The sequence below is a fragment of the Geotrypetes seraphini genome, chromosome 5, assembly GCF_902459505.1.
Source record: "Geotrypetes seraphini chromosome 5, aGeoSer1.1, whole genome shotgun sequence".
In the NCBI taxonomy this organism is placed as follows: Eukaryota; Metazoa; Chordata; class Amphibia; order Gymnophiona; family Dermophiidae; genus Geotrypetes; species Geotrypetes seraphini.
Window position 1 is genome coordinate 173,970,204 of NC_047088.1, and position 13,243 is coordinate 173,983,446.

Consider the following 13,243-nt stretch of genomic DNA (forward strand, 5'->3'; position numbering starts at 1 on the left):
GAGTGCTCCGATACGGCGCTGATCCTACAGCCATAACGACGCCTATGCTGAACAGTATTATAAAAGTTGAATTACTATTATTTTATGGCTCATTATCTAGCACTAAACTATAAGCTCCTCTAAGTTTGCCAAAAGGTGCTTAAAAAGATACAAAAAGGAGGCAAAAATGTCAATAAGGACTCTATGAGTGTGTCTGTCAGCTAATCACTCCTAACAAACCAAACCACACAGGTACCAAATATCAATTGAAGGATAGGGGCGCTCTCAGTGTGAGGTTGTTAGCGACGGGAGAACAAACTCCAGCGCTTCCACTTACAAAGACGGAGGTGAATCACCCCGCCTGCACACCATCATCGGGCGTCCCTAGTGTGCAAAATCAACTGTGCAGAATTAATAACAATAAATAAGTCACAAACAGTGAACTAGTGAGAGAGTGAATTAAACTGAAAACCCACTCATAGAGTCCTCCCCAGTCTAATCCCCAAGATACAAAATGAAACCACAGCCAACTTAGCTTTTTAAAGCGAGCCAAATGAAGTCAATGAGCATTGCGGGAGACCAGAATAGTCATAGGATCAACCGGTTTCGGGTGAAACCCTTCATCAGGATCTTAAGGCTGGAGCAGAACTGGCTGGGAGGGAAGCAGGAGAGCCCGCAGAAGCAACTGACTGGGCTTAAAAGCAGATCCAAAATGACATCAGCCACTTTCAACCAATCAAAAACAACTAAGAAGAAAAAAAAGGTTAAGAAGAAAAAACAAGGAGGAGTCACCACTAGCTCAAACTATGGTGTTCCACTCCACACATTCATTCAGACCCCCCGGAATGACCGTGTTAAGCTTGAAAATCCAATGTTGTTCTCTCAATTGGAGTTGTGTCATTCTGTCTCCTCTATAGGTATCAGGAATTTGTTCCAGCACCATCCATGTTAAGTGTTGGAATTCATGGCCCAATTGTAAACAATGGGAAACCATAGGAGCCGACTCGACAGCCTGGTGAAGTCTACTCTTGTGTTCCGTCAACCTGGTTTTGATCATTCTACATGTGCGACCTATGTAGGATAACCCACAGGGACAGTTGATGACATACACAACCCACCGTGATTCACAAGTGGTGTGACTCCTTAACTGAAATTCCCTGTGGGTATAAGGATCATGCCAACTAGATGCAGTAATAGTGTTTGCACACATGGAACAACGTCCACAAGGTAGATGAGAGCCAGGACTGCTGTTGGTGACCCGAGTAGACAACAAATTCTTTAGATTCCTAGGGCGCGAGAATGCGATGATGGTGTGCAGGCGGGGTGATTCACCTCTGTCTTTGTAAGTGGAAGCGCTGGAGTTCTCCTGTTGCTAACAACCTCACACTGAGAGCGCCCCTATCCTTCAATTGATATTTGGTACCTGTGTGGTTTGGTTTGGTAGGAGTGATTAGCTGACAGACACACTCATAGAGTCCTTATTGACATTTTTGCCTCCTTTTTGTATCATTATCTAGCACAGCAGTTACAATGAAGGTGAGTGTGTAAGCCTAGTGTGGGTTCAACTCCTTCATGTGCTTCAGCTCACACAGTACTCATTTTAACTCAAAGAATTACAAGCTACAGACCAATCAAATATAATTTTCATCTCAAACATCACAACATTGCAATACTAGAAAGAATAAATTACAAAAGTTATAATCCCAGACTCTCTTATGAGAGCTAATAGCAAGCTGTTAAGAAGTTGTTAAAATTAGTGAAGGGGGCCTGCAACGATATATATGCCTAGGTAAAAGACCTCGTATGACCTTTTCTAGGCTATGTTTACCTAGGGACAGGGGGGGTATGGGATGTTGAATGTTTGCTGGTATGCCTTCGCTTGTCAGATGCGACACATTAATGACTGGTTTAGAGGCACATCTTGTTATACTGCTACCCAGCTAGAGTTAACATTACTTCCTTATCATATTAGTTTTCTATTACATGTTTCTGCTCCAGCCCTCCGTCGAGTAGTGGCACAATATCCTATTTTTGCCCCTGCAAGACGGACATGACGCTGGGTTTGTAAATGTCTGAAATTGTCTTCTGTATCTTTTCCATATTTGCCGATTCAGGGCAACTGTAACTTCTTGCCTGGTCTACTCAGTATCATCTTTCAGCGATGGGCTGATAAAGGACTACAATATTTATTTCACCTGTTTACTGAAGAGGGGCGTTTGGCCTCCTTTTCTGATTTACAACGTACCTTTGACTTACCTTATGCAGATTTTTTTGCTTACTACCAAATTACACATTATGTTAATTCCTTGCCTGCTGATACTTTGAGGATTGTAGAGAGGTCATCTACGAACTCTTTAGTTTATCTGCACAACAAGTGGTACCTCTTCGCTTTCATCATGAGAGTGTGCATGATACTCAACCTGGTCCTAATCTGGAGGTGTCGGCCACTTCTTGGGCGGAGGACCTTCATTGCTCTTTGACTGCATCTCAACTACAACAAGTCCTTAAGAACTTGCGGCGGATGTCTACAAATGTTCTGCATTGGGAACTTCAATTGAAAATTGTTCTACGACTTTATATACCACCCATGCGGGCTTATCGGATGGGAATCATGCCGGTACATACCTGTCCGAAGTGTGCACAGGCGCACGCTTCTTTGGGCCATATGCTTTGGTCTTGCCCTCACATTCAACAGTTTTGGCTTTGCTTGGGCCTTTACGTATCTACATTGTGGAATCGACGCTGGACTCCAACCCCTCGAGCCCTATTTGGATATTATACTATTACGTCTCTAAAACCAAAAGGGATGACAGCTTTTCTTGTCAGAGTGATGCTTATGGGCAAGAAAATCATACTTACTAATTGGCTCTGTAATGACCTGCCCTCTTATGGTCATTGATGATAGTACAAGCCTCTTTGGAACGCAGGACCAGGCCGTTCTTTTTGTTTGATCTGGGAACATTTTTGGATGGATCTTACTCCTCATGCTCGAAGTCGACTTTTGAATCTATGAAGTCATAGTCTTTTTATGTTGACTGCTTTGGATTTGATGTTTTACCTCAGACTTTGGGACGGGGGGTGGGTTGTGGGGAGATTGGGGGTTGGGAATGCTTTGTGCACTTTTGTAAGATTTCAGCTGTGCATTATTGTTTGTATTTCTGGCACTTTTGTTTCAAACGTTAATAAAAATTATTAGCATAAAAAAAAAATTAGGGGATGGTGGGATTTGAACTGGTGACCTGGAGAGAATACAGGCGGTGCATTAACCTGATGAGCTAGAAATGTTTTCTTTGTGGTAACTGTGATATCATTCCTAAGCAGATGATGCTTAGGCAGGTCAGTAAACTATGATATGACAGGGCAGTCAGATCCACTTATTTGGAAGCTGATGTAGCTTAATGTGTAAAAGCTGTGTGTTGATCTTGCAGAGGTTGTGAGTTCAACTCCCAGCCCATCTTTTAATTGTGGCATTGTACCTTGCAGGTGTACCTTGATGATCTCACAATGAGGTCACCATTGTGCAACTAGACACCTTCATTTGCAATGAACTAGAAGCCACATTCAGGTCTGTAATGTGTTTTATTCTGTTTTTAAGCTTTGCCAAATGAAGTTATGGAATTTTTTTGCTTTGATGAATGAGCTGATTGGAGCAATGTTTAGTGAGAAAGAAAGTGTTATTTGGAGCAAGAAACCCTAAAGCTGTGATTTTCATGTGCTATAATTAGCTAATAATATTGCTTCTTTAGCCAGTTTTAAATTCAATATGCTTGTATGGATATGTCCTGTTTATGTGGTGCCTGGATCACTAAATAAAATCCCTGAAGTTCACTTTGGAAAGGTCCCAAATCTGCCTAAATCCCATTCAGCGAAACCTGTATCAAATAACATCTATCTGATGCCCAAATAAAGCTCAAAGGATGACTTACATGGTTGTCTAAATACTCACATCTATCAGACTAATGTCTTTCTGAAGCCCAAACCACATCTATCTAAAACCCAAACAATGCTCAAACAGCTATTCATTCTAGGAGCTAATTTTACAATTGCTATGCCGCTTCCTGTGTAACACACTGGTTAAACTTCCACCCTTCTACACTGATGTTCCAAATTCAACTTCCAGTCAGTGCATCTCAATAAAACTAAAATATTTTTAAAATCCTTTTAAAGATGGCATAGTATATTAGTTTTTTTATTTTTATTATGTTAAAGCTTATAATCTTGAAATAGTGAAGAAAAGGAATATAGGGCTCAGATACGGCACAACAAGAACGCCTATGCTGCAGCCATAACAATGCCTACAAGGAAGAGTATAATAAAAACTGAATTGGTATTATTTTATAGCTTATTCTGTAGCACAGCAATTAGAATAATGGTTAGCGTGTAATGCTGGTGTACTTCAGCTCACACAATACTCATTTTAATAAATATTACAAGCTACAGACCAATCCAATCTAATTTTCATCTCAAATAGCACATTAGCAATACTAGAAACAATACATTACAAAAGTTGAGTTTGCAATTAATATAAACAGCAGTATTTGACTCCATGCCACATTTATTCAACCATATTTAAGATTCACACTGATGTTCCCAGTTCAACTCCTAGTCAGTACCTCTCACTGAAATAAAAATATTATAAATATCCTTTTGAAGATGGCATACTGTGGTACTTTTTTTGTTTTTATTATGGTAAAGCTTATAATTGTGAAATAATGAAGAAAAAATCAGAGAAAAACACATTTATACATATAACTAAATACATTGCAGGGACGTCTATCCGGTGAAAATTATTATTAGGGAAGCCCATATGACGCCTAAATATAAAAGACGCCTAAAGCATGCCTAAAGATAGGCACACTTTGCAGAATCGGGGCCTATGAAAACAAGACAGAAAGAAAATTGACTCATTTGAGCTTTGGTGTTGGAAAAAGATTTTATGCATGCCATGGATCTCCAGGAGAATTTACAAATCAATTCTGGAAGAGATAAAACCGGTTGTGTCACTCGAAGCCCAAATGACGAAGTTACAATTATCTTATTTTGGTCATACTGTCAGAAGAGAAAGATTATTGGAGGAGGACATCAGCTCAGCTGGCCGCATCTACTTTTAACTTTTGAAATGTAGGCCAGCAGGAGGGGAAGGAAAGAGAATAGACGCTGGAGCAGGGATGGAGACGGGGGGAGAGAGATGCAGGCACTTGGAGCAGCCCTGACCCAGACAACCCAGTGAGAATCGGAGATTGGAGCTTGCGGCTGGGGAGGTTTAGCCTCCCCAAGCCTCTTATACTGGATTCTCATGTTACCAGTGTCTAAAGATTGAAAATTGCAGCATGGGGAAGGGATGGAGAGAGGTGGGATTCAAAGCAGCCAAAAAACTTTCCCCTCAAAAAAAATTTTAGGTGCCAGTTTTTAGGGTTTGCCAGAAAAGCATGCACATAGTGCTGTTTAAAAAAAAAATTTCATTAGGGGGAGTGACTGCGCCCTTTGTACTCCACCTAGCTAGGCCTCTGGCCCTAAGGTACTAACATTACATTAACTTATAGGTTCCAGTTAAAAACTGACCCACAGAGCTATGCCATTCCATGTTATGAGTAAAAATGACCTGTTCTTGCTAATAGGGCATTACACCTCCTCACACAAATGTACTAACTCTTAGGATATGTCATTTCATTTAGGGCTCCTTTTACTAAGGTCCGCTAGTGTTTTTAGTGTATGCAGGGGTTTAGCGCTTGCTAAACCTGTGCTATGCGGTTAGAACTAACACCAGCTCAATGCTGGCATTAGCGTCTAATGCACGCTAATGCCCTAATGCAGCTTAGTAAAAGGAGCCCTTAGTGTTGTTACTTAAAACCCAACCATATGTATGACCATGAGTTTAAGAATGGTACTAATCACCTCCTGGTCTGGCATTATTACTTAAAAAAAATGTAAGAACAGAAATAGTTCTGCAGGCTTCTTTTTAAATCTTTGTTCCCCTACACATTTGCCATACTCTTTGAAAAACAGTGGCAAGAAATAGATAGGGTAAAACTACTGATTGTGCCAGAAGGTTCCGGCTAGGACAACTAGATTCCGGAATCTGAGTAAGACAGCTTATTTATGCTTGCTGCTATCTCTCTGCACAAGCTGGATGTAAATGGAAAAGTACTCTATTTCTAAATAAATATATCCTGTCAATGAGTATTTTCTTTGTGCAGCCAGGAAATCACAGTGCACTGAGGTCATTTCAACATGGAATGCAGGGGTTGTTCAGTCAGGAAGTTAAGGCCATTATTTTACAAATGTGCCCACATGGAAACTGTAATAGACAAACTCAGGGAAATATATAAATATTTAGTGTATCCAATGGTGAATGATAATAAATATGTTACCGATCCCCCTCTCCTATGTTTATATAACTATTTTAACTCTAAACTATCTTAGAAGTGCTCAGAACTCTTAAGTGGAAGGTAGAGGACCCGCCCCAAAATGAGGTGTCGGCATTTGAGGGCATGTCCATATTTGTGGGTCTTCTACCCTCCACCTAAGGGTTCTGAGCACATGGAAACTGTGGCATTTGTCTCTATATACTGCATATGCTTGTCAATACCAATTTCTGAAAGCCATTAACACGTGGAGATCTAAACCACACAGAGATTTTAGGGGTGTGGGGTTTGCCTATGGTTTGGGCATGACTTGGGCAAGACTAAAATCTACACATGTATTCACTATTTTACAAAAGAAATACACTTGGGTGGGGGGAAATGTTCACAGTGGGGTTTACAGCAGCTCAAAAGCTTGCATACCTATCTGTGAGTGTTGAAGCTGCTTTTAAGTCCTAACTCCAACCCACTTGTAAAGCACATAAGAATAGCTCTACTGGGTCAGACCAATGCTCATCCAGCATTGTAAGGGACATCTTTATTTTTTTGAAAATGAGCCCCATATTGGAATTAGAAAAGGTACAGACAGTGCATAGCGAAGGTGTGGGGCACCCAGGCTGGTGGGCCCCTACCCCGCCCTCCCCTGCTGCGAACGTGCATCCCTTCCCCTGTACCTTTTTAACTTTGATGTGAGCAGCCACCAACATACTGCCCGCATCAGCACTCTCGCTGACGCCACTTTCTAGGCATGGGTCCTTGAAGCGACATTAGAGAGGGCGCCGAAGCTGACACGGGCAGTAAGTTGGTGGCTGCTTGTGCTGGTTAAAAAGGGTACAAGGGAAGGGGTTCTGTCATCCCGAGGAAGATGGCACCTGAGGCAGTCCACCCCCTCGCTCCCCCTGCCCCCCCCCCTTTACAACATCGTTGGGTACAGAGAAGGACAATGAAATAATAAAGGGGCTTGGATGACTTCCCTATGAGGAAGGCTAAAGCGGCTAGGGCTCCTTTTTAACAAAATTATTTATTTACATAATTTCAATTATACACAAAGCAAAACACTTTGTACAGAACCTTCCCCCCCCCTAGATTATCCCTGTTATACAAAAAGAAAATTATAAAAATATTCTCACTGATAATACAATAACTTAATAGTCCACCTAGCTGGAGGAGATGTGACTATCAGAAAAAACATGTGAGGCTGACAGAGAAATAATAGAAAAGAAGCAGGTTTCTAACTGCAATCTAATTCTAATTGCTAGTTGTCTGCCTCTCCAAAGATCTACGCAACTGAATTGATTTGAAAAAGTGATATACTGTGTTATTCAAATACAATAGAGCAAAGAATAGGAGAACCAAATCCACAAAACTCAAAGTCGCAAGATACAGAGTGGAAATGGCCTATAATGATAGATGAGTTCAATTTTTTCTTAAAAATCCTTTATTAATCAAAAACTCTGACTTGACATGTACATGTTTTGGCCTAAATGGCCTGCTTCAGGAGTCTGTGTTTCAAGTTGTGCCATGCATCTCCTGGCTCTAGGTATTGGCCTCTCCTCACAGGTCTATCCTCTCAGGTTGTGGAAACAGCATGCCGCTATATCAGGCCATGGTACGCCCCCACTTGGAATACTGCGTCCAGCACTGGTTGCCGTACTTGAAGGACATAGTACTATTTGAAATGGTCCAGAGAAGAGAGACTAAAATGGTTAAGGGGCTGGAGTAGTTGTCGTACAGTGAGAGATTAGAGAAACTGTGCCTCTTCAAAACTGAAAAGAGGAGACTAAGAGGGGATCGAAACATTCAAGATAATGAAGGGAATAGACTTAGTAGATAAAGACAGGTTGTTCACCCTCTCCAAGGTAGGGAGAACGAGAGGTCACTTTCTAAAGTTAAAAGGGGATAGATTCCATACAAACGTAAGGAAGTTCTTCTTCACCCTGAGAGTGGTGGAAAACTGGAACGCTCTTCCGGAGGCTGTTATAGGGGAAAACACCCTTCAGGGATTCAAGACAAAGTTAGATAACTTACTGTTGAATCGGAATGTACACAGGTAAGGCTAGACTCAGGGAACTGGTCTTTGACCTAAGGGCTGCCACGTGAGCAGACTTCTGGGCACGATGGACCACTGGTCTGACCAAGCAGCGACAATTCTTATGTTCTTATAATCCGCCACTAAAATGCGTGCAGGCTAAATTGTCGTAAAACAGTTTAGTGACAACACAGGAAAACACCTGTTTGGCGGGGGGGGGGGGGGGGGAGGGGGTTTAAAAAATTTGTTGTTGTTTATTATCTTGTAAATCTTGTTTTTTTTATTGCTGTTCTGGATTGTTAAGAAATAATACGGAAAAACTTTAATAAAAATTCATGGCTAAACCCCCCTCCCAAAAAAAAAAACATAAAGAGAAAGAAGCGATCTGCCTCAAAAATACAGCAATGCAAACAAACAGAGTCAGACAAGATGTCCAAAAACAACCAAATAGTTACTTTATTAATACAAATGCTTAAATACTAGAAAAGTCTATGGTTTGGAAGTCTATCAAATATGACGAGTCTTTCTATGAAAGCCACAAGTCTATGAGCAAGAACCTATCTTGATAAGACAGGTCTTCTGAGTAGCCCCAACTAGGATCCCAGTTTTGGCAGCCAAGGATGCTTTCTTCAGGCGATTGTGTGAACACTGTTGTTGATAAATGGGTTGTTTAAACTTGTAGAAAACAGCGGCTCAGCCAATGCGGGACAGCCTCTTCCCCAGTAAAAACACTTGATTCTAACAGAGAGATCAGAATTGAGACACATATCCTTGTAATAGAGTCATGCAAGATGAATTGCAATGAGTAAACATACACATTGGCAGTGCAGTTATCCTCGGCTTCCACGGGGGAAGCAGGTCACTGGAAATTTGGAAAGAAAAACTGTTATTAAAATTACAAAAATGTAAAAAAAAAACAAAAACCCCAAAGGGCAGCTCTGTAAACTAGGCGCTAATGTTTTCATAAGTGTTACACCTGTAAATATTTAGAATACTGGCATATATGCACTATGGACCAGATCAGTGTTTCCCAAGTCAGTCCTCTAGTACCCCCTTGCCAGTCAGGTTTACAGGATATCTACAATGAATGTTCATGAAAGATTTGCATACAATGGAAGCAGTACATGCAAATCAGTCTCATGAATATTCATGTGTACTCCAGGACTGACTTGAAAATCACTGGACTAGATTCTGTAAATGGCACCTTGGGGCCTCAGAGGACTGCAAAGCTCAAGGCCTTTCTGCATTCCCACCCTTTTTTTTGTACAGACTTCCTGTTATTAATAGAGGTTGTGTTGCTGCTTTGGGTCATGCTGCTAGGATCTTTCTGGCCAATAGCGAGGGAATGGACTGTTATAGAGCAGTGTTTCTCAAGCCATTTCTAGAATACCTTTAGTTAGTCTGGCTATCCACAATGAATATAGATTCATACTCTACCTCCATTGTATGTAAATCTGTCTCACACATACTTGTGCGTATCCTGAAAACTACAGTCTATGGAGTATTCCAGAACCAGCTCGAAAAACATTGTTTTACAGAACAGTACTTAGTGCCACTATGAATGTTGTCATGTGCCCAGAATTATTTTTCATTTATTTTGCCTTCTGTTACTTTAAGATGCATATACTTATTCTTACTGTGTTGCTTCTTCTCTATAATCCAATTCTGCAGAAGAGATCTGCAAGGCACTTAGGAAGCGAGGAAAGAAGCAGGGCATCTAGCAGAAGTATTGGTCTCCATACCACCACACCTAGAACACCAGAACGTGCTCATCCTTCATCTAATGAATTCCGGCTATCTCCCTCTAAACAGTGCTGGACCAAAGAAGGACCCTTGCAATATGGAAACTTTTCAGGCTTCAGCAGCAGCGACAGCATGCTGAGAGACCTAGATGATGGACAGTTAGACCAGGAAGATGGAGTTACTCAGGTCACTTGCATGTGACCAAGCAAGTGGTTGCACTGGTGAGGCTCTTTCCCAGTCGTCCTACCCCTCAGGAGTTGTAGTGTATTTTCATTCCTGTAATTCAACATTGGAGCTGTTGGGTACATATATGGATGTAAAGTTTACATGCCAGTATTAACCACCTACTACACAGTATGGATGTTTTGTTAGCTTTAGACCAGAGGCACTCAACCAAGCCCTTGGGACATCCCAAGTCAGCCAGAGTTTTTAGGATACCAACAATGAATATGTATAATAAAGATTTGCAGTGAAAGCAGGACATTCAAATTTATTCTCATGCCCAGTGGCGTTGTAAAGGGGGGGGGGGGTGACTTCCTCAGGTGCCATCTTGATGGGGTGGCAACACCTCTTCACCCCTCCATGCCATGCTTGTGCCCTCTTTCCCCTCCCCATACTTCTTTAAAATCTTCACCAGTGCAACTACTCTAGCCTGCTGCTCACGCTTGCCTGGCTCCCTCTGAAACAGTGGCATACCAAGGGGGGGCAGAGGGCCGGTCCGCCATGGGTGCACACCCCAAGGGGGTGCACAGCCGGCCACCCTCCCTATTCTGCCACTGCTGCTTTTCTTAACCAGCAGCAGCAGTAAACTAAACAGGGGTATCCGCGGCCCAGCTTGTGCTCCCTCTGGCAGTTGTTTCGCTTCTGGCCGGCTCCCCCACTCAAAGCCGCAGGCGTCTGCTCCTTGCGCAATCCGCGGCTGCATCAGAAGCGTTCCCTCTGACTTCACGATGTTAGAGAGAAGGCTTCCAATGCCCATTGGCTTTGAATAGAATACTGGCTGCAGAAAGGAACCGGACAGAAATGCTGGGCAGGGAAGAGAAATGTTGCTGCTGCACAGGCAAACGGGGGGGAGGGGGGGTAGAAATGCTGCACAGGCAAGGAGAGGGGGTAGAAATGCTGCACAGGCAAGGGGGAGAGAAATGCTGCTGCACAGGCAAGGGGGAGAGAAATGCTGCTGCACAGGCAAGGGGGTGGAGAGAAATGCTGCTGCATAGGCAAGGGGGTGGAGAGAAATGCTGCTGCATAGGCAAGGGGGTGGAGAGAAATGCTGCTGCTGCACAGGGAAGGGGGGAGAGAAATGCTGCACAGGCAAGGGGAAGAGAAATGCTGCTGCTGCGCAGGCAAGGAAGTGGAGAGAAATGCTGCTGCACAGGACAGGGGGGAGAGAAATGCTGCTGCATAGGGAAGGAGGAGAGAAATACTGCTGCTGCTGCTGCAGCACCAATTGGGGAGAGAGGGAAGACAAGGGAGAGGAACCATAGATGCCAAGTCCATGGGAGGGAGGGAAAGGAGATTCCAGACCATGGAGGGGGAGGAAGAGATGCCAGGGCATGGGGGGAGGGAAGGGAAGGAGATAGAAAGAAATACCAGACCATGGTGTGGAGTGGGAAGGAAATGAGAAGAGAGAGAGAGAGATGCTAAAGCATAGGGGAGGGGGTGGAAACAGAAAAATGGAGAGGGGGTGAAGCTGAAATTAATCATGTGCAAAGGAGAGAAGGGACACAGGATATATAGTTTATTGAAGGGACATAGAAAGAGGGAAGATGCCATATGGAAGAGAGAGAGGATGGACAGTGGATGGAAGGGGCAGAGAGTGGGCAGTAGATGGAAGGGGTAGAGAGAGAGGGTGAAAGGGGAAAAGAGAGGGAAGATTTTGCATGGAAGGGAGAGAGGACAAACGCTGTATAGAAAAGAGAGTGAAGAGATGATTAAAGCAGAAACGACAAAAGGTAGAAAGATTTTGTTGTTGTTCTAGAGCTCACTGCAGTGTTTAAGATGCTGCCTTTTCCTAGGTACACTCTTGTGCGATATGTGGATTGTTGCTAAAAATCATATTTTTCATATAGATGGGGGGGGGTGTCAAAAAATGATGGGCCCTGGGTGTCACATATGCTAGGTACGCCACTGCTCTGAAATTACTTCCAGGTTGTGAGGCAGGAAGTGACATAAGAGGGAAAGCCAGAACAAGCAGTAGGCTGGAGAATCTGCTCACGCTGGTAAAGATTTAAAGAGATTGTGGGGTAGGAAGTTAGAGCATAAGTGTGGGGAAGGGAGTGCAGGAGAGTACCACTTCCCCGGGCATTTCTTACAATCGCTATGCCACTGCTCATGCCTAGTCATTGCAGCTATCTTGAAAACCAGACTGGCTTGGTGTGTCCTGAGGACTGAGCTGACTGCCACCAGTTCAAACTGTTGAAAAAGCCCAGTGCTTTGTACATAGCTCATTTACCATAATCTGGTTCAGCTGCAGTCAGCGATTGTACCACCTGTAATACCAGGGTAAGATACCATATCAACAAATTGTAAGTGTTTAACAGCCAACCAACTGCAGTCTGCTCATTTTAGATGCAGAGTAACCAGAACAAATAGTATGTTTTAAAGCAGAAGCGCAACAATTTAAAAAAAAATAATTTCAGTGCAAATAAATCTCTTTATGTTCAGAGTTGTTTTGTTTCCGAGGACTGTTTACATTTTATTAAACTGGTATCTGCTAGGCTGTTCTTCACTAGAAAACTGAAGACATAATCTATACACAAGTGAAATTATAAATACAGCACAGATAACAGGAGGCATGGTTGCAATAAAAAAAATTAAAATATATAAGATAAGAATTGCCACTCTGCAGTGGTCTCAAACTCAAACCCTTTGCAGGGCCACATTTTGGATTTGTAGGTACTTGGAGGGCCTCAGAAAAAATAGTTCATGTCTTATTAAAGAAATTACAATTTTGCATGAGGTAAAACTCTTTATAGAATATAAATCTTTCCTTTTGGCTAAGTCTTAATAACAATATTGTAATTTATAGCTAAAGAGACATATGATCACTTTTAATTTACTTTTGTGATTATGATAAACATACCGAGGGCCTCAAAATAGTACCTGTCAGGCCGCGATTTTGAGACTACTG

At 42.5% G+C, this 13,243-nt stretch overlaps 1 protein-coding gene across 5 annotated transcripts in view; it reads left to right on the forward strand.

Moving 5' to 3' along the window:
- RFTN2 (raftlin family member 2) overlaps positions 1-10,851 on the forward strand; it is an 82,912-nt gene extending 72,061 nt beyond the window's left edge. Inside the window, exons 9-10 of one of the 5 annotated variants that reach the window (XM_033945837.1) lie at positions 3,463-3,544; positions 10,042-10,173. In XM_033945837.1, coding sequence (XP_033801728.1) covers positions 3,463-3,507 — 45 coding nt within the window. In that variant the 3' untranslated portion in view covers positions 3,508-3,544; positions 10,042-10,173. Of the gene's footprint in view, positions 1-2,093; positions 3,000-3,462; positions 3,545-10,041 lie in introns of those variants that run through there. The other 4 variants (XM_033945830.1, XM_033945831.1, XM_033945836.1 and 1 more) reach the window with 4 other exon arrangements.
- Positions 10,852-13,243: the final 2,392 nt, after the last annotated feature.